The sequence below is a fragment of the Gymnogyps californianus genome, chromosome 1 (assembly GCF_018139145.2).
Source record: "Gymnogyps californianus isolate 813 chromosome 1, ASM1813914v2, whole genome shotgun sequence".
NCBI lineage: Eukaryota > Metazoa > Chordata > Aves > Accipitriformes > Cathartidae > Gymnogyps > Gymnogyps californianus.
Genome location: NC_059471.1, coordinates 134,007,862 through 134,029,234, shown reverse-complemented (window position 1 = coordinate 134,029,234; position 21,373 = coordinate 134,007,862). Strand labels below are relative to the sequence as shown.

Genomic DNA, 21,373 nt, shown 5'->3' with positions numbered 1-21,373 from the left:
CTGCATACCTAGACCAGACAGAATTTCCTGTTTAAATTGAAATTTTGGCTAGCCCTGCTTTTCTGTGTGCTATCAATAAAATATATAATGTTTGTCTGTTTCCCATATTAAGTATCTTCTTCCTGATGCTTTCTCACTTCCAGAGAGGTCTTTGTCAAATATGTGTAGGAGGAAAGTGCACAACTGTGGTAGGCAGAATATGTGCTTACTTGTCAATTAACCTTTCCCCTTTGTAGGGTTAACTGATCTAAATTGCACTTTATGTAATAATTCATTATCATACAAAAGGAAATGGGAAGTCTATATGGATCACAACTTAGAACAAAAAACATATGGAATTTATCTATAAAACACTTAAATAGTGAAATAACTATTTTTTTCATCTCTGGGAATTAATATCAGGTGTTGCAAATACAGATTCTCTCAGGTATTAACAGAAGTTCTGGGAAGTCTGGCAGGAGGAGAAAATGGTGTAGGTTTGACTCCAAGACAAAACCTAAAATTCTGAGTTAATTTGGAATTGGGTATTTTACGAAGGAGCAGGGACTTGACTGAATTGGTTTGAACTGTGTTAAGCCTTCAGATATAAATTGTCTCATAGCCCACCTCAATAGTGGCTCATAATCCATCCATCAGTAATGAAGCCTTTTTTGCTTACAAAATTTTTTCAGAGCAGTTTACTAAGGCGATTAAATTACAGTTTGGTCCTATTTATGACAGAATATGAAGTATGTTTTAGTTTTTAATGCCTTGTAACTTGGTCTTCTTGTGGGACAGAAGTTATGTCTTACAGTTGTTTTAAAGTCCTGACAGTGAAGTTGTAGTCTGTGAATATCCTGTGCTCTTATAATGCAAACTATTTACTAGCAATAATTAATTTGTTTCTTTCCCTTTCCCAGCATCTTTGAGGATGAAAGCATGAAGCTACGACAGCTGAAACTAGAGAATCAGGTAAATGATAGTTCTGAAGCTGGTAAAAATAAGTATAGGAAAAAAACCATCAGCCATCTAGAGACTTGAGAAATGGGGGTGAAGTGCTTAAAATGCTTCGTCTAAACAATACAAACAAGAACTCATTGCTAACATTTTTCTTTAAGGATTTTCATGGCTTTCGTTAGTTTAAGTCAACCTTGCTATGGCTTGTAGGCTTGATTTCTTTGATACATTTATTTTTCATACATCCTCTCATTTCATTGGGATGGAGTCACCACAATGCAGGAATGAATCAAAAGAGAGGAAGACCGCAGGGAATTATCCATTTTAAGCATCAGAGGAAAAGAAAAAGTTTCCCCAAGCTATAGAAACATCTCCTTAACACTGCTGTTGAGAAATATTTCCAGCATCTTTTGACTTTTTTTGTTTCCTACAAAAAGATTTACAGCCAAGCATTTGTCGAATATTAGGTTATAGGTCTTAGTTGTTAAAGAGCTCTTTGCTGGATGCTTACATTGCCATATTCTTCAAAGCTATAAAGTATCCATCCTTAATATTCTTCCTCTGTGAAATTTTAAATGCTTATAAATAGATTAGAAGATGTGAGAATATTATGATTCTCTAGCTGTCCATTTCACATGGAGCACAAATCACTGTCTTGCATTAAATTCATCTGTGTTCAAATTAAAGTATGTTTTTTAGAAAAGCGCGCTCTCAGCTGAGGATCTTTAAATCCAGACACAACAGTCTTCAGGGAACTGTTGCAGTGGATAATAACCCTCTTTACCAGAACTTGTTCATTATTTCTAGTCTGAGTTTGCTTAGCTTTGACTTCAGAGTGAATTTGTTACCAGCTTTATCTGTGTGTATGTAGGCACTTATCTAAAACACTTCAGAGTCAAGGAGTAAAATTTATCTTTGGTCATATTTGTGGAAGCTAGGATAATCCTTTTACCTGTAGGCTATCCAGTAACACTTGTTTTTAAAAAAAAAAAACAACCAAAAACATTAAAAGTATTACTTGAAGTAATCAGTAAAAGAGCATTTAGTGCCAAATGCCACTCAGTGAGAAGTTCCAAAACTAAGGACGATCTGACTGCTTGGTGATGAACCTCAGTGTCTGTTTTAGGACTGTGGTCTTGGGTCATAAGCTGGTAGTAATCACTGGCTACTAGTGCTACGCACTGTCGTCAATGTATGCCTAGTTTCACACCTTGCAATGGGGATGCATTGCTGTTGCACCAAAACAAAGCTGCTGGGATGGGTGGAATTCCCTCAGAGCAGCTGTCAGTTGAATCATGAAGAGGTGAGTTTAAAGAATTCATACCCTTTTGCAATTTTGTTTAAGGCTTTCTTGGATTTGGTTGAGATTGCAATCATTTGCAAAACCAACAGCTAGAAAATTTCACTAAAATGTATTTTAACACACACACCCCCCCTTGCAAATGAGATTTGTTGAGAAATACTAACAGTCTCTAATTTAGGATTGTATATTTAGGTTTGAATATTAACTTTTAAAGTCTACTTTTAACTTTCACATGACTAGTACCATGCCTTCTGAAGAAATAGAGGTCAATAGGAGATCACTATCAGACATGATGGACTTATTGCTAGTTGTAGCTGATGCCCCGCTTGATTAATTTGTCCTAAACATTTATAGGAAATGCAAAATGTTTTAAACCAGCAGGATCGTGTTTAGAACCTTTGGCCATGCAAAGAATCTGGAATAAGCATTTGCCACAGCAAAGACATGTGCCTGTCATCCATCTTTATGATGGGTTTGGAAACCCTGGAATTGCAGTAAAATATTATTTATAATAATGCATGACATCAAGTTCCATCTGTGGGCCAGCTCTGCCTGCCAGAATGCTTTTATCTAGACTACTGCCTTTTCCTTGAGGAGAGAGTGTGTGGCTGCTCAGGCAGTGCTTACTTCCCCAGCAGAAGGTGTTTCCATATCTTTTGAGGCACCTGCAGCTCAAAGTGCAATGCTCCCATCTCCCTGTGGGTGGAGAGCGTGAAGCTGAAGGCATATTTCTGAATGCACCTGGTATGGTACTTACTCTTGACACGAAGTTTCATTAATGCCATCGTCACTAGCATTGTCACTGCTGCCTCAGCATGAACTAAGGAGGAGCTGGAAGAGTGGAGAGGATGTTTCAGAGCTAGGATCCATCCCGCATGGCCTACTAAGGTAGGACTATGCCAAATAGTAAGTAGTATGGTATCGCACCTTCAAGGGTGGAGTGGTTGGAACCTTACTGTATACCATCTTCCTGTTCATCACAGTTGTAGAAAGAACACTAAACTAGTTGTCTTATTAGTCTGCTATGATGTATTCATCTGACTTCTTAGCTTGTTGGAAACTCATTAGAACCAGTTGGTGGTTTGTGATCCTTTAATCCTTCTGTATCCTGATGTTATGCTTTTCTGTGGTGCAAAGAAAATGTTTCTGAAAGTATTTAATAAATGGAGTTAAAAAAATCCTGAATAAATCATGATAATCTGTATCTGTTATTTATTTAATGGATTATGTGTTCTGGTGTCCTGTTTCATGAACTATCTAAATTTTTTGTTGTAATACTACATGAATTTTTACTGTAACACAGAGCTGGAGGAAAAGGCTAGTTAGTAGATGAAATGAAACAAAATACTGTTTCCTTTTTTCTACTTTGTCTTAGTGGAATAAGTCTGAGAATACATAGTACTGAAGGTAAGGCTGCTCTGCCACCTTATGTAGAGAAAATGAACTGCTACTATCTGTCCTGTCAGTGGGCTTGTAGTTTTTTTCCATCTTAATAAGCGAAGTAGTAGAGAGAAGCCTTTTTAAAACAAATTAAATTACTATCACGTTTTGTCACTTTGATTATCCTGAAGTTCTTGCAAGAAGAAGGTCAGTCACATCTACCAGCAGTAAAGTATATGTTTCAATATAAAATGATATGATCCCGTTGGAATGGTGAGTCCTAGAAACTCTTTGATGAAACAGAATGTACTATAATAAGAAAAAATAAATTTTTAGACTGGTGAGCAGTGAAATGTTTAAAAAAAGCTCATCTAATAGAATAATCAGTTAAGTAGCTCTGAAAGTTGTTATATACTATATTGATCCCAAATTCAATTTCCCATTCTAGCAGTAGCTGTGTACTTTCTTACTGCCTTTAGGATGTGTCTGTTTTATTTTTTTCTTGTTTGTCTATTTGTCAGGTAGAGAAGCCTTGGCAACAATTTTTCTCAAATCCTTATTCTGAGTATAATGTTTTGATTCTTGTTTTCCCTCTCTCCTTTTATTTAAACTAGTAGCAATTTATAATCTATCATGAAATTTTTTACTTTTCCTCAGCATTAATTTAACAAACAAACAACACAAACCAATGTAAATTCTTCTGGAGGGTCTGACTACCTTTCTAGAAAACAAATTTTATCTGTAATTAGCATTTTCTAAGAATTTGACTTCTACTGCTTATTTTTCTTTTCTTCTTCTAGACCAATGTGATAATCTCTTTGGAATTCTATGTAATTTTTGCCCTGCAGGACAATCCTTGCAAATAATTCTGCAGTAACAAACGCTACCTGTATTGCTGTCCAATCTTCAAAGTGTAATTATGAGTTTAAATAAAAAAGATCGTTTTGGTTTGGGTTTTTTGTTGGGTTTTTTGCTTTTGTTTTTTTGGTGGTGTTTTTTTTTTTTTTTTTTTTTTTTTAGATAAATGCTTGAAAATCAGAAATAATAGAGGACCAAGGGCTGAATTGTGTTGGAATTCCTCAGGGAGAGGTTGCCTGAGAAACTAACCTCACATTAAAAAAAAAAAGACTAATAGAAGAGGAAAGAACCAACAAGAGAGAGAAAAAGCGTAACAGGAGAGGAAAGGGTTCCAAAGATGGAATGAATTGTTGGTACTGTTTATCTGATGGATCCTTGGAGACTGAAAAGAATTTGATGGAGAAAGAATTTCTATCAAGAACAACTTTCAGGGGGTGTTCAGGTACCTAAGAAGCAGGCATAGATAAACTGCATCTATGGCAAGTGTCTTGCACATTGTTTGCATAGTGGTGCATTACAGAATATTAGAATATGATTTTTCCTTCTTCTTCATGCATCGCCTAAACTTTTAAGGATTAAGTGTGGCTGTCTTTGAAATGGTGTGATGTCCCCATTTGCCTTGATTTAAGTCTAGAAGTTGTTTCTGTTCTCATTTAGTAGGAAATCATAAACATCAAATGTATATGTATCTTGGAAAAGGAATGTTTTATTTTTTAATATTTGGATTTACCATTCTTTCCTTTCAGTCCTGAATTACATGGAAAAATTTTGCAAGGTAGATCAATTTTCCTTTTACTGGATCAGTCCTATTTTAATGACTGTATTTTTTTTTTTTTTTTAACCCTCCTCCCCAGTCTTATCTCTCAACATTGGTTTCTGGGAACTATTTGTTTTGAGTTCTCCCTGTAAGATGATAGCTTTTGAGACAAAAACCTTTTCCTTTGCAAGTCTTGACTGTTTCATATTGGATTATAAATGACTGCTGAATTTGTCTATTTATGTTAAGGATTGCTGCAGTTTAGACTGGATGAAAGGAGTTAAAATTATCTGCTGATGGTCTCAGGATAGATCAGAAGATAAGCAGGTGTCCACATCACCCATCAACCACTGGTGGGGAATCAAAGGCAATGTCTCACTCCAAAGACACAGTGATATCTGTGTCTAGGATTTTTGTGAGAGATTACAAGAGTATTTCAGGTTTATTGGAGATCCTGATCAGTGACGTGTCATTGCCAACGGCTGAGGCATGGTTTCTGCCTCTCTGGATGTGGTTACTTATCCTTATTTCATGCTTTTTCTTTATTTCACAGAGAGCTCTTCTGGAGAAGAAGCAGAGGAAGAAACGTCTTGATCCCTTGATGGTACAGCCAAATCCTGAGGCAAAGCCGCGTAGGTCAAAACCCAAAGGGTGCGAGGAGCAGACTCCTTTAGTAGAAACTCCTACCCCTTTCCACAGTGATGTTATTTTACATGGTAAGTAATCAACCTGATTGCAACAATTTTCCCCAAAATGCCAGTGCATGCATTTTATGTCACAGATGGGCACCCACATTGCTGTGACAGCGGTCAAGTGATAAACAAGACTGATTACATACCTTTCTATGTACAAAAGTAGAATTGTAGTACACTATGGTTGAACAATACTGAACTGCAAAACCAAACAAAAACCTTACCTTGAATTTTGTGACAGCTGAGAATCTTCATATGCCTTTAAGTAATCTCTCCCTTGTGTTAGGCTAAGAAGAACTGTAGAAATGGGTTAGGAATTTCTATGAAGGTAGGGAGGTGCAAATCCAAAGTAAGAGAGTCTTCTGAAGCTGTAGGATAAAGAAAAGGAAATAATCCAGTAGTGACTGCCTGTACTTTTCTTCATGGTATCATGGTATATTCCATCTCAAGATTGCATATGACTGAATGATAAAGTAGACAAGAGCAAAACAGAAGTCTTACGAATACTGCATTAGGTTCTTGCTGGTTTTTACCTCATCTGTGATTTTCTGTGGGCTTCAGGGAGACAACTGAAACATGACAAACAAGCTATAGTGGTCCAGAAAGTCACAAGCACAAAGTGATATCAGAGCCAAAGGCAATAACTCAGTGGTCTCAAAACATTATAGTAAAATAGTGACCATTCTGTTAGGAGTGAAAAGAAATACAGTAGTGAGAGCCTTAAGACTTCCTTGTCACAGGGAGGAAAAAAGAGCAGCAATGAAACCCCTGCATTCCAGTGGAAGTGTCAGGAAGTAGTTTATGAGAGCCAGGATCGCATCAGCCTATCGAGAAAGTAACAGGAAACATCCTAAGGCTTTGAGATGCACGCTATTGCAGGATGTTATAATACCACCATTATATTAATAGGGAAGTAATGTGTAGAGTAGAATTTTAAAAACCCAAACCAGCGTTACCTGGTTTGAAGATCACATTTGGAACTATGTTATCCCTTGTCTTTTGAATGTTTTTCTTGTTCTCCAGATGTCTTTCAGGATCATAGGATGGGGAGGAGAGTGGTGATGTGGATGGTAGCATTTATGTGTTTAAAATCAGTTGGGAGAAAGCTTCTGTTAAAAGACACTTTTAAGTCAAAAAGAGAGTGAGAGAAAAGTTTGATATAACTTCTAAGTTAAGAAATTTCAGTAGTACTGAAACTACAAGAGAGAAAAATGAAAACTAACTCCTCCCTCTCTAGCTTCCATAGTTCTGAAGCTTCCTCAGTACAGACAAATCCTGTTAAGAAGTCATAACAGCATAAACATGTCAGAAATCTGATGACTAGATAAAGCAGTGAAGTTTTAAGAAGGAAAACAGTGGGAGAGCAAGAAATCCAAAGCTGGAACTACACTTACATATTGTGTGCTACACAAACATGTATTAAGTATTATGCCAGACCCTGACATCAAGACGTCTCCACCAATTACGAAGTGCAGTGCACAGCTGTGTTGCATATTTAAACGTGGAAATTTCATTTCTACCAAAAAGATAGAGGGCATCCATTTATAGTTTTTTCTGCCTGTGGCTGTAGATATTTTTATCAAATTGATTTGTGATGTTCACTATAGAGCACTCACTTATTGGCACAGGAGTAAACAACCTGAAGGAAAAGAAAATAGAGTAGTTGCCCATAAATAAATTGAAAGATATCAATGTGCATGACAGATACAACTCATTTTAATTGCTTAAGCCCTTGTAAAAAAGTAGATACAATCACTGTATTTATAAATGGAGAAACTGATGCCTGATACTTTTAAAGTAATAGGTGGTCTGCACCAGAGTCAGGCCTGACTCCTCCCAAGTCTTCTGACAAAAGTTGAACAAGTATAAGTCAGTGCTTTGAAGGGATGCTTGAGCAAGGGAAGATGAAAAGAAGAACCATCCTGGGATGCGTCTTTAGCTGTAAAAAATAGACTTTAGCATTCTGTTTCATTTTGGCCTGCAGGCATTGATGGACCAGCTGCTTTCCTGAAATCGGAAGTGCAAGATTTGGGGACCAAGCTCCAAACTCTGTCTGCTGGATCTTCCAAAACAGAAGACAATGCAGATCAGGAAAATGATGGAGAGGCTCTAACAGACACAGCAGGCAAGCCAGATCTGCAAGAAATATTACAGAAACGAGGTAAGAGTTGATAATGGGCAAAGGTCTTTTTCAGGGCTCTTCTACTTCTTATAATTTTTTTTTCAGTAGCATTACAAAACCTAAAAAATATGAGGAATCGTGAAACAAGTGTCTGTAGGATATTACTTTTAAATGCAGAGCTAGTAGATTCTACAGCATGTAGTAATGCAGAACTGCAGTTCCTTCTTCTGATAGTAATTGGAACATAACAGTTATGGTTTAAAGGTTTGTCAATGTGCTGTATAATTTCTGGCCTTTCCAAGGAAGTTGGTGACAAAATGCTATACTTCACATTTTGCTAAAGTTCGGGGTATTTTTATTCCAGATATATTATATCTGGACATGATGCTTGAATATTTTCACAACAGCAGAACCCTCTATAGCCAGTAAATGCCGTAATTTAACTGTTTAGGAGACTAACAGGAAAGGTGTTCTTCCTGAGTCAGACGCTGTCACAGTCAACAGTTTTAGGGTGTTATATTCAGTAGTTATACCCCATTGAGTAGTTTCGCAGTGGAGTGTCCATCTCTGTCTGCCAAGTATCTTATGTTGCTGCCAGTACCACAGGAAACCTTTTTTTTGTTGCATGCAGCCTAAGCACTTTGCAGCAAAATAATGGCTAGTGTTTAATACGGTACACAGCTTGTTTTTATTTTGCTGAGCCTGCCTCCCAGAATGTTTCCAGTACACTTTATGTATTAAGGTACTACCATATGTAGAAATACTTCCATTCAGTTGTGAGGTGCAACAGCTGCTTACCTATGGATAGCAACATTACACAAGAGTTAGGAAAGGAAGCAGGAGAGAATATCCAGAAACTTCAGGGGAAATTAGTGGAGGTAGAATATAAACAGTGAGTTTTGAAATTGGCCGGAGTACTAGGCTTAACGCCTTTCCTCTTTCCAAATGTGCGTTGGGAAGTTTACTGACAGGTTGTTAAGACTACAGTTTTCTGTTTCATCTGAGACAAAGAACTTCCAGCAGTGCCCCTTCTATGCAGTGCCATGTTGGAGCACAGTTATAATATTGGCTTTCAGAAAATAATTCAGCTTAGCAGGCTGACTGTGTTCATTTTCTGTAATGCTTTATGTGCTTTTCCATTCTACAGCCAAATTAAAGAATGGAATCACAGAACAAAACAATGCAGTTCCAAGTGGAAGGAAACACCAACCAGTGATGTGTACGGAAGCTCTTTATAAATGTCTTTATCTGGAGTTGTTTTAGTTATATACCCACAGTCATCTCTACATAACTGTGCTTAGGTTAAGATTAAATATGTAAGTCCTGGAACTACTCAGTCTGTGCTTCCATTTTAAAAATCAAATCATTAGTAGTATTCATGAGACCCGAGTTATTGCTACTGATGTAAGAATAGGAGGGGCTTTTACTGAAAAATAATCATACTCCATTTCAGTGTGTATAAAACTAAAGGGAAATGGTAAAGGATGTAAACTGTACAGAGTCCAACTTACAGGATAGGTGTCAGCATATTGATCTGGATTTCCTTTTTTCTGTTCTCTTAAGAACAAAAAAGAACATGGAGGGCTTTTTTGCGTGAAAATAGGCAAAATTAATTCAATGACAGCATATACTAAGCAATATGTTACATCATGTAATATCATGTAAAATATGTATTAATAAAAGCCTGACAGCTGCTTAATCATCTGCACAGTGACAGTTGCAAAATGTCACTAGGGGTTTGAATTACAAGGCTTGGGAAGCAATATAGCACATGAAGAAAATCGGCAGTTGAAACAACAGAAATTAATTAAAAGAGTGAATAGCTATGCAAGAGTCATATATGAATTAGTGATGCCATGAACTCATGACACCTTCTTTCAGAGGTTACCTGCTTGATCCTGTATTCTGACAGGAATTTCAGGCAGTTTGAATTTTGATGAGGAGGACACAGAAGATGAAGAAGCTAGTAAGAGACCAGCATCTCATTCATCGTATCCTGAATCTGAGAGGCCTAGTTCTGCAACCAGTGAGAAATCTTTTGCAGTAAGTGTCTTGAAATCCATTTCTGATACAGGCTGGGCACATGCTTGATTTTAGTACTAACCCCTTGAGCACTGGGTTAAAATATAGTAGTTGCAACTACAGTAGCTAGCATACTAATCCCTGAATGCAGATTTGAAGGTCATGATTGTCAGGTTATCTGACGGAAGGGCCATTGAGTTAAACACAAAGACTTAGTAATGATCAGAGGAACAATGGTGGGCGGAGGAACCCAAGTAGCCTAATCAGTGAAGATGGGAACACAATGAATCAGCTACTCCTATGACCCTCAAAGGAGGCAGATTAGGCCATTGTCTCTGGTGTAAAATCCACCAAGATGACTCAGAGAAACTCTGAAATGCCATACAAACTTAAGAGGGATCACTGCCTGAAGGTTTATAGCATTTATTGTAGGATGCAAGGGAGAACAGAATTTTGGGATGGAACAGAGAATTCTGGGATTGGACAAAACTTTTTATGGGGTGTTTAGGAGAAGGGACTCAAGAGGGAAAAGAGAGGGGTCAAGGTGGATCAGGGAGTAATAAGCATGGGAAGACAGGGAGTAAAGGGAGTAAAAGGCACCAGATGCATGGAAACAGCTGCAAGACAGTGTGCTTGTCTGTCCAGGCCTTGTACCTGATTACTGCAGTGTGTCCTACCATATTCTAAAACTCCGTTTCTATTTCCTCTGTGTGTGTGTTTGTGTGTGTGAGAGATACATACATACATATGCTGACAAACTATATGCTGGACTAGCCAGTGAGTTGGAAGAGCCAGGGTGTGAGCTAGTGACCAGATAAAGGGCATAGGTTTTGGGCATGGACGCTGGACAGCCTTAGAAGTCCATGCTACTATTCAGAAGACCCATGTGAGTGTATTTGTGAGGTGACTGTGTGTATGTTGTGCTACACTAGTGGGTGTACAAGAGGTCTGGGTGTAAGCTACTTGGGAGACTGGGCTATGGGTGCCAACTGCTGGAGATATGGGGTTGGGGGGGTGCTGGTGGGGGGGAGGGGTGAGAGCCATTAGTGAATTTCAAGTCTGTGTGTGAGTCTGTGTGTGTTCACTCAGACTTCCTACTTGCTGTACCTGGGAATGGCGATAAACCAGCAACCTCATCTCCAAGGCCCAGTAAGGGAGGAATCTCCTGGGTTCTACAACCCACAGGATTCAGCTACCTCTAAGAAAAAACAACTTTAATGACCTATACCAGATTTCCATTAGAATTCCAGTTCCTTTGGTGACCATAACTTGCATCCTGACTGTACACATTGTTCTAAGGTTCTTCAGCATTTTGTTGAGATTGTTCCACCATCAGCTTACTCCATTTCTGCTACTGTTCTGAACCAACATAATCTCAGTGCTCATTTCAGTCACAAAAATCCCAGCCTGTCTTACTGCAGCATCCACCAGTCCAGCTTATGCTGCCTTATTTCCCACAGAGTGTTTGAATTTCTAAAAGCAGAGAGGCTCTTTGCTTAGAATATTTACAGTGTCTCATCCTATTTTTCCCTTCCTAGCAATTCACTCATCTCTGGTTAACAGGTACTTTTTCTCCCCTCCCCTTGGAGGGCTAGTCTTTTCTCAGAGGAAAAGTCTTCAGCCACTTTCTTCAGAGAAACACAGGTGGTCTCTCTTAACTTCCCTTTCCCAAATATCTTCTTGAGACATGAGATCTTCTGTTTCAACAGACCTTTCTTTTCTTGGGGAATACCAGAGCCTCTGATCTGATATTAATTTGCTAATATGATGGTTCTTCCCACAGGAAACAGGTGCTTCCTGTAGTCCATCCCCTCAGGCAGATGCACAGCTGGGAGAAGTAGAGAACTTGGAGGATTTTGCATTATGCCCTGCACCCCGTGGTATTACAGTCAAGTGTCGAATCACTAGAGATAAGAAGGGCATGGACCGGGGCCTCTTCCCTACTTATTACATGCATCTGGAAAGGGATGACAACAGAAAGGTATTGGAAGCAGCACACAGTATTTTGGTGTTGTGTTTTAACCCCAGCCAGCAACTAAGCACCACACAGCCACTCACTCACTCTTCCCCTCTCCCAGTGGGACGGGGAGGAGAACTGGGAAAAAAAAGTAAAACTTGTGGGTTGAGATAAGAATGGTTTAATACCTAAAGTAAAATAAAATATGATACTAACAATAAAATGTAATCATAATTGTAATGAAAAGGAATATAACAAAAAAAAAAAGAGAAAAAAAAAACAAGAAAAGACAAGTGATGCACAATGCAATTGCTCACCACCCGCTGACCGATGCCTGAGCAGTGATCTGCCCCTCCCAGCCAGCTCCCCCCAGTTTATATACTGAGCATGATGTTCTGTGGTATGGAATACCCCTTCGGCTAGTTCAGGTCAGCTGCCCCAGCTATGCTCCCTCCCAGCTTCTTGCACACCTGCTTGCTGGCAGAGCACGGGAAACTGAAAAATCCTTGACTTAAGTGCTACTTAGCAACGACTAAAACATCACTGTGTTATCAACATTATTTGCGCACTAAATCCAAACCACGCTGTACCAGCTACTAGGAAGAAAATTAACTCTATCCCAGCCGAAACCAGGACACTTTGCTATTGTACTCTTACCACAGAATATTTTTGGTGTAAGGGAGAGCTGCTGGTAAGAAACCAGAAGCTGAGGAGAGCCAGCATGCAGATGAGGACAGCTTATATTTGGCCAAGGCACTAAGGAAGGAACTGGCAGGTTTAAAAGCCATAATACAATGAAAGAAGAAATTTAAAAAGTATAAAAATGTCAAGGATAAAGAAGAGCACGGAGACTGAGCTGCTCCAGAAGAAAAGGAGGCAAGACTAGAAAGGACAGTTGCATTAAATCTAGACTGCCGAGTGAGCTGATTGGAGGAATAGGATTTCAGGGTGTGCACTTGTGGAAGACATCAAAATTGTGGAGACAGTAATAACAGCACAGAACAAAAAGGGGAATGGATGTGGGAAATGGAGAGATAACAGTTTGGATAGCAATGCCTAGCAATGCCTCTGCATTCTTACAAAGCTCCAGTCTTGATCAAAGTTTTGTATTTCCAGACATTCCTTCTTGCAGGGAGAAAACGAAAGAAGAGCAAAACGTCCAATTACCTCATATCAATTGACCCAACTGATTTATCCCGGGAAGGGGAAAGTTTCATTGGAAAACTCAGGTGAGAACCACAGATGAAAACTACACACAGGAGAGACTGGATTTTCATTTTAGTTGAGTTGGCGTTATAAATAGCAATTTGGTATCAATACAGAGAGAATGAACTCGCATCGTCCTGCTTAATGTAATCTGTATTCACCTGGGTTGGCAACCTTTCTTTCAGCGTTACCATTCACCATGGTAATTCAGAGAAAGACTTCTGGCTTGATGCTTTTCCAGGATAGGTTACGGGCTCAGTTCACCATGGGCACTTCGTGGAAGCTTCTTACTGAGCTGGCAATAGGAAAATTCAGATGGCAGGAGATGTGTGTTTTCACTGTGCTGTACAAACACCTTCAGAAGATGACAAAACTTTCCACTGATGCCTCTCTCTTTCTCTGTCTTTCCATAACCTGACATTAGGTCAAACCTCATGGGAACTAAATTTACAGTCTATGACCACGGAGTTAGCCCAGTCAAGGCACAAGGTCTAGTGGAAAAGGCTCATACGAGACAGGAGCTTGCAGCTATTTGTTATGTAAGTAGTGCCTCTCCCCTTTTGCCCCTTTCTTTTTTGTCACCTGGTTACCAGTAAACAGGGCTTACAAAATCATGCTGCCTGGCAGCATCCCTCATTTAACTTTGGAACCAACTGAGCAATTTCAACCAGATACAACAAAGGGCAGGGGCCTCAAATATAAGTTCTTACAAATTTAATGGGGGGGGGGGGGGTGGGAATATCAATGCCAGGGGAGGGAGAGAGACCCAAACTAACATCCTGATGAGCTTCTTACCTGGCCTATCGTTCGGTGTGTGGCCAGTCAGCATATCCTTTACATGGAATCAGCCTCTTGCCCAGCTGGTATCTGGTGGACACTAAAAAGGAACTGGGAGTACCCTGTGAGGTAGAGTTATTTTTTGCAGAACCAAAGGCATTTGGGTGAATAGGAAGGAGCTGGTATTATTTCAGTAGCAGCTTGTTGTTGGTAAGGATATGGTTCCAGGGGAAATTGTGATTTGCTAGCTCTGTCATAGAGATGTTTTCTTCTCCTGGTCTTGTGGATCACTTCGGTCTAGGCTTCAGACTGAGGAGGCACTTGTAGACACTCTAGAATTATGTGAGGGTTCTCACGTCACATTGTTTCATATTCCAGTCCTAAAGTTTGAGTAAAATTTGAGGTGCTTTACAGAATGATGGATAGTCAAGTAGAAGGATTTTTACTTTTATCACAGGTACAGCAGCAGAAATTTAAAGGCGCATTAGCCTACTGCAGCATGATCTTGATTTTTTTTGCTGTTGATCTTAATGGCACTTGGGAAAAAAATTGATGTGATAATTCCAGTACTAGCCTGTTTACAGAAGTATCACTGGATATTTTCTTTGTATACAGTATTCTTCAGTTCCCTGCGTAATTGTACACAGCAAGGTGTTAAAATGAGTACAGCAGATAATATAAAGTCAGCTTTTCAGATTTCTGAACTTTTATCTACAAGAAGTTCATGAAGTTTATATATGAATAAAATCAGTACCCTCATTCTCATACGTGCCCCTAGATTTTCTGAAGTGAAATAATAGAGGTTGCAACTCCAAAGACCTTTGTTCTGTGTCTGCAAAATGCACTAGCGTGTTAGGAGAAGCTGTATCACTTCTATCAATCAATTCAGTACTTCTAAAAGATTCTGGCTTTTTAATTGGTCTTTGGGAATTTTGAAGGTTATCACTGACATTGTTACAGAACACTTTAAATGGACCCTTGGATTTTGGTTGACATTATTAAATGGATGGTTTGAGAATGCCAAGACTTTTTTCCTTTGCTTTTTATACTCAATCCACTTGGAGCAGTCTCCTGCAGTACTCTGGAAAAATCAGCTTAAGATTGAAGCTTGGACAGATGCTGAATACTTTGCCTTCTGGGTCTGTTCTTAATGATTTATAAAAGAGCATGATTTGAGAGAAAATTGTAGGTATGCTCTTAAACACAAATAACAGCACCTAAAGAAGAATGTCATTCATTCTTCAGGAACATTTTAGTCTAAATGGTGATATATAGAAAACATAGACTCAGGTCAAAGATAGTTGTCTTTTATCATACTTAAGGCTTGTTCACTAGCAAGATTTTAGCACGTTTTTGCCTCAGATGCAAAAACTTATGCCTGGAAATTGCACTTGTCTGATTCCATTATAAATGTTTCATTAGGATAACAGATGCATTCTAAATTAGGTAATACTATGTATGTCTTTTAATGTAGTTCTCAAAATGGAAGAGAAAGCTATTCTCAGTGACTAAACACAGTTGCAGTTAGATAACTGCTACTAATTTGTAGGTAGAAAATCTCTAAAAACCAATATAAATGTGGATTCAAGTTCAGTTTTGCTGTCTTTCCTTCTTTGAGATGGAGTATCTCATTTACTGAAAATAATGTCTTTCCTTGTTTTTCAGGAAACCAATGTGTTAGGATTCAAGGGTCCCAGAAAAATGTCTGTGATCATTCCAGGAATGAATATGAATCATAAGCGAATTCCAATCCGTCCACGAAATGTGAGTTATGGAGTTTGGTCATGTTTCAGATTGGAGGAAGAGGTTAAAACTTTGTTGTAGAGGTCTGGGTGTTACGGACAATCACGGTTTTTAGAGCAAGGTTGGTAATACCCAGGGCTTTAGCAAGTCTCATGGAGAGTAAATACAATGTAGCCTAAAGGTGTTGATTAATTTGTTCTTGCCTTTTACCTAATTTGTAGCCTTCTGAATAGTGTATCCTTACTTGGCCTTTGGTCAGCTTAAATATTATTTACTTAGCTATTGCAATGGCTAGCGTATGTTGTTGCTGTTGCACCTACAACCCCTCCTCATGGGTGGGACCCTGTTATGCTGAGAGTTGGATGAACGCAGAACAAATCTGCTTCTCCCAGGAGCTTACATTCTTAGCCAGTATATGAATTACAACAGATAGATAATAAATAGATAAGGTGGTATGCTGGTGTAGTAGCAAGAGAGTAAATACATTTTTGATGAGGATGTTGTCAGTCTCTTTGTGGGAATCACAGCAAAGGAGGATTCTTTAAGGAGAAAGTGGGATGAGGAGAAGGATGGAGTTTTGTGGATTTCTCATACACATGGGGGACGTTATAGCTAAAAGCTTACAGAACTGTATCTGAAGATATATTAAGGTGTATGATGAAAATCGTTCCATTCCCTTAATGTGGGTTTTATGTTTGGTGTGACAGAAGACCAAAAGGCAGAAAGGACAGGTGCCAACTGAAATACATGGTCAGTGTTTTAAGCTAGAAAATGGTATTTGCAGCCATGTTGTGAGTAGAAGATGACTAGGACAAGAGTGTATTTGTTGAGGTCGGAGAAGAAAAATCTTCAAGAGTGGAAATTCAGAGTCATGAGAGCCCAGAAAAGAGGTTTAATTTTGTGAGGGGGCAGGAAAATTGTATTTGGAGGTGGTCATTTATTCATCATCTTTCAATTGATATTGCCATCTCCCCCGTCAGTACAGTAATGATTCCATGGCCCTGCCTTTATTTTTCTCCCCTATTTTCCCAACTGTTTTGCTAGCAGGCAAGCATACTGACAGTGGACAAGGCTGAAACACAAAGCTGTTCTGAAAAGTTGGCAAAGCTTTCAGTGTGGGGATTTGACTCTGTTTTTGTCTTCCTTCTCTGTAGTGTGATGCCTCCAATTAAGCAATACTGCCCCCACTTTAAAGGAGGAAAAATTGCATCTAAATGCACTTTGTTGGTGCCAATTCTCAAAGTTTTTTTGCATCTTTAAAAAAGTAAATAAAGATAAAAATAAAAATATAGATTAACTAGTTTAAACTGAACAGTAAGTTTTATTTAGGTTATCCTCAAAAATCCACTGTCATATCTGTATACAATATTAAAACAGTTACTATAGCTGTGTCAGTCAGACCTCCACAACAGGTTGTTTTCTGATCATTTTTTCCCATTAAATAACTTCAGTTTGGATTCTTTTTCTTGGGAGTTTTAGCATATATTATTTCAGTTCGGATTTTATTTGTTGCAGAACTTTTAAAATTAAATCGTATATCCTGTGTTTCAGTCACTACTATTTGCAGCTCCTTGTAATTTATTCTATTTGTCAAATTTAATGTGCTGTTTTACCGCCTCTTTGTATCTTTTTGGTTCTATTTCTCTCTGTTTTTCATATTGTGCATCACTTACTAGACCCAATAGGATGACATTTAAGCTACTTAAGACATACTTACAGCCTGCTGCAGCTTTTGGACTTTTGACTGAAGCACCCCAGGGCCTAGCAGTTAATTGTAGATTATTGTCTTTTGTTTCAAAGTTTAGAATGTTAGAAATGGAAGTTGGATCCAACAGGATCAGAGAAAGCTTATGAGACTCAGAAAGGATTCCTGCCAGCAGGATGGCAGTCATCTGTGGCCTGCGAATTGCTTCATTTCCTGTACACACACTTCCTTCTCTCTCGCTCTTTTTTCTTGTTTGGGTGGAAATATGGTGATAGCTTATTGAGTGGAAAGGAATGCTTGGACTGGGAATCCATGAAAGTATCTTCTTGGTACTTGCAGGAAATTTTCAGTAGGACTGAGTTTAACTGCTGTCATTGTTTTTCATTAAACAGGGAATGACCTTCAAGTGACAGAGTGCACACACATGAGAAAGGCAGTACTCAAAAGCAGAGCCCTTCTAAATCTGATAAATATATTTCTTTCTTCTGAACAGGAGCATGAGAGTCTGCTGTCAAAATGGCAAAACAAAAATTTAGAGAACCTCATTGAGTTGCACAACAGGGCTCCAGTCTGGAACGATGATACTCAATCCTATGTTTTGAACTTCCATGGGAGAGTCACTCAGGCCTCAGTGAAGAACTTCCAGATTGTCCATGACAATGACCGTAAGAGTCTGGTGGGGAGTGTGTGGGGCTTATTCGAACAGGGAGAACCCAATTTATTTCATGAGGTTTGGGAGGAAGAGGACACTCTTCCTGGGGGCGGGAGACTGGGTGGAGGAATTCAGCTCAGGATTACTGGGGACTTCTCAGCTGTCAGGAAAATTATGTAAGGCCTCCCTTTTTCTGGAGTGGGTGCAGAGACTGCTGTCCATAGCTGCAGCAAAACAGGGGGAAAATGCAAGCTTCCTGAAGAGAAAGAAAAGGATTAATACAGCACCTTCAGCCCAGCAAGAGAGTGATTTGAGCTTTGGTTCTTAGAAGAAAGGTAATCTCTAGAATAACACAGTCACTCTAGAGAACAGATTTCAAGGCCACTCTGGTGAGAAAGGATGGATACACCAACCACATATATTTGGGACTGCCAGACGTGTGACTTTTTGTTTGTGGTTGGTTGGGGTTTTTTTCTTTGCTTCACTCTGAAATTGTTTGTCTCTGAATCTTTCTTTTCTCCTCAGCTGACTACATTGTGATGCAGTTTGGTCGCGTAGCAGAAGATGTGTTCACTCTGGACTATAATTATCCTCTCTGTGCTCTTCAGGCCTTTGCTATTGGACTCTCCAGCTTTGATAGTAAATTGGCCTGTGAATGAGAGACAACAGACTTGAAACATGGAACTCACTCCCATCCCTGCATCTTGTTGTAAGAGTTCCAGGTGGAGTAATGAAAAGCACATTGGGGATGGAAGGGAACTGGAGGACAGACTTCTGCAGGCTTATTAGAAAGCAAATACCAGGCCTCAGAGCATTATGGTAGTTGACGGTAGACCATATTAGGAGACTGTCCCAAGACTGAGCCGTCTCCGTATGCATTGTGGAAGAAATACGGGTGATGTTTTTGTCACCAGTGTTGATTCTGCTTTCAGAATCCTTGTAACAGATGCTGCATGAGAGCAGGCTAAGGAATTTAGCCCACTAATTGGAACCCCTTGCAGCTAGGATTAGAAAAGTAATGGTTTAGTGTTCATATACCTTGGAACTTCCACAGTGCCCCTGGAGATGATGCTACTGATCTGATCAGGAACTCTTGAGTTCCTGATCAGATCAATTCAGAAAAAAGGAGGACAGTTATTGGCATGTGTTCTCTTTTGCCCTGTGTAGCATTTTGCTGTCTGTTACAACAGTCAGACACAGAAGGATTCATGTTATGGCTCTGTGCAACCGTAGGTAATGTTCAACAAATACAGAGCTGGAATGAGACACTGGCTCTAATAAAACACTTTTCTCTTACTCTGTGGAATGATTCTCTGTTAAGGCTGATAGTCCAGTTCCCTTTCATTATTGATTTGCTCCATATCCCTTGATGGTCTTTTTACCAAATAAAGAACAATCAAATCTCAAACGTTCCCTTTTTAGTTGGTGATATTATATCCATTGCTGTTTCTGTTATTCTTAACCATGTGAAAAATGAGACTGAATAGATGATAGAATCTGACTGAATTTGGCAGAAGGTAGTATTGTAACAATATACAGTACTATTCCTGAAAAGCAGTGTTCTGATTGATTGAATCTAGGCTGTAAGCTGATCAGAAATATTTTTAATTTGTCCATTGTTTGTAAAATTTGCTACATTTTTAGGAATAAGTTAGTGACTGATTTCATTTTCTTAACATGAGATTATCTCACGTCATGACATATTAAAGTAGAATTTATATAAATAATTTTAACCTGACTGTAAGAAGGCGTTACCTCAAAAGGAGATTACAAGTGTTTTCAAAGGCATCAGTTAGTTTAAAAAAATCAATAAATGTATCACGGGGCTTTGCAATGTGTCCTTCCAGTGTTCCATTTTTAATGGTGGATGTACAATATGGAGACTGTAGGTCACAGCATGGAACGCTTCTTGATCCATATGGCCTTGATTCATCAGAGTGAATTGCGGCACACTGTGGCATGTCAGCCTTGTAGTGTACACGTCTGCTGTGTACTAAAGCAGAGAACAGTTACTATCTTGCCTGTTTCGTGGCCATTATGCATATGCATGATGATCCTGGAAAACTCTGCCCCTCTACTGAGACAAGAATAGGTGTTCTCCAGCTTTGAATATTGTCATTGTCGGTAAACTAACTCTGTTTCAAGCTCCAAAGAGCCTGATGTATTGCTTTTGGTCTCCGGAGTTTTTGCAGTGGTAGATATCACTTGCTCTTCCAAAATAATGAAACTTTGTGAAGACATTTTCTGATATTGCCAGGAAAAAAAAAAGATGGTAATCATGTGTAAACTCTGTATTTAGCTGTAAATTATGAATTGATGCTGAGAACTCCAGCTCGCTTATCTCTCAGATGCCCATTCTGCATTAGCTGGTGAGCCATTGTCTTGAGATGATCTCATCAGCAGAGCAGTCCTGAAGAGAACTTGAATCATGGATCTCTTTTGTGCCTTCACGTACCTCCTGCTTATCAGGCTGGGGACAAGACCTGGCAGTGTTTTCCAGTTGTGCTCTTCTGAGTTCTTGGCTGATGGCTCTGCATTGCCTCTACCCATCCAGAAAAACTAAGTCAGTCTGTTACCTGTCTGTCTATTTTTCTGACTAGGACTGTGAAAGAAACTGCCTTATGTTAGTTTGGGGTGACCTGAAGGTAGAATGCTAATTTCCAAGTCAAGATTTTTTTTCTCTGTGCTCAGAAGGCCACAGTAGCATCCCTTTACTCACCCTTTCAGTTAGGCTTGTGAGCAGTGGCTCTTCAAGCTATCTGTTGACATCAAATGATCCTAGCAGGGTCAGGGCCTCTGGGTCTCAGTCAAATTATGCAGACAGATGAACTGATTCAGTGCTCTTTTATCAGATACTGTTTTACATGAATTGTATTTATAACTTTTATATCTAAATGAAAATAAACTAATTTATATATTGAAAAAAATCCTTAATTCTAAATGAGTTTTTTTGTAGGATTTTGCTGTCACTTGTGGGTGTTCTTTGTTCCTCCTGTACTAGTTACTACCTCAGTTTCTTCCTGTCTTCTTGTATCTCATCTCTCTTCTTACTCCCCCTTTTCCTTTGTAATTCTCAGTTCTCTTCCTTTGTGGTGCTTTTTTCATACACTTAGAAGTCTGGGAATAAATGTAAGGTTAGTCTCTCTAATACTTCCCTCCGCCCCCCCATCAGCAGGTCTTCCTGTATAGTTCTTGATTTCCATTTGATTCTCTCTTTAAGCTAGTTGTACTTCTCTGCCCCATGTTTTTAATGTTTCTCCCAG

The 21,373-nt window shown here is 39.0% G+C and overlaps 1 protein-coding gene across 1 annotated transcript; it reads left to right on the top strand.

Moving 5' to 3' along the window:
• Positions 1-273: 273 nt before the first annotated feature.
• Positions 274-21,020, top strand: TULP3 (TUB like protein 3; the record flags this gene model as incomplete). Its single annotated transcript, XM_050895982.1, has 11 exons — positions 274-327; positions 898-951; positions 5,788-5,950; positions 7,911-8,087; positions 9,961-10,091; positions 11,854-12,051; positions 13,144-13,256; positions 13,658-13,772; positions 15,676-15,774; positions 17,952-18,123; positions 18,636-21,020. Coding segments are annotated over 11 exons (1,410 nt in total), but the record flags the coding sequence as incomplete, so codon positions are not given.
• Between the last annotated feature and the right edge of the window lie 353 nt (positions 21,021-21,373).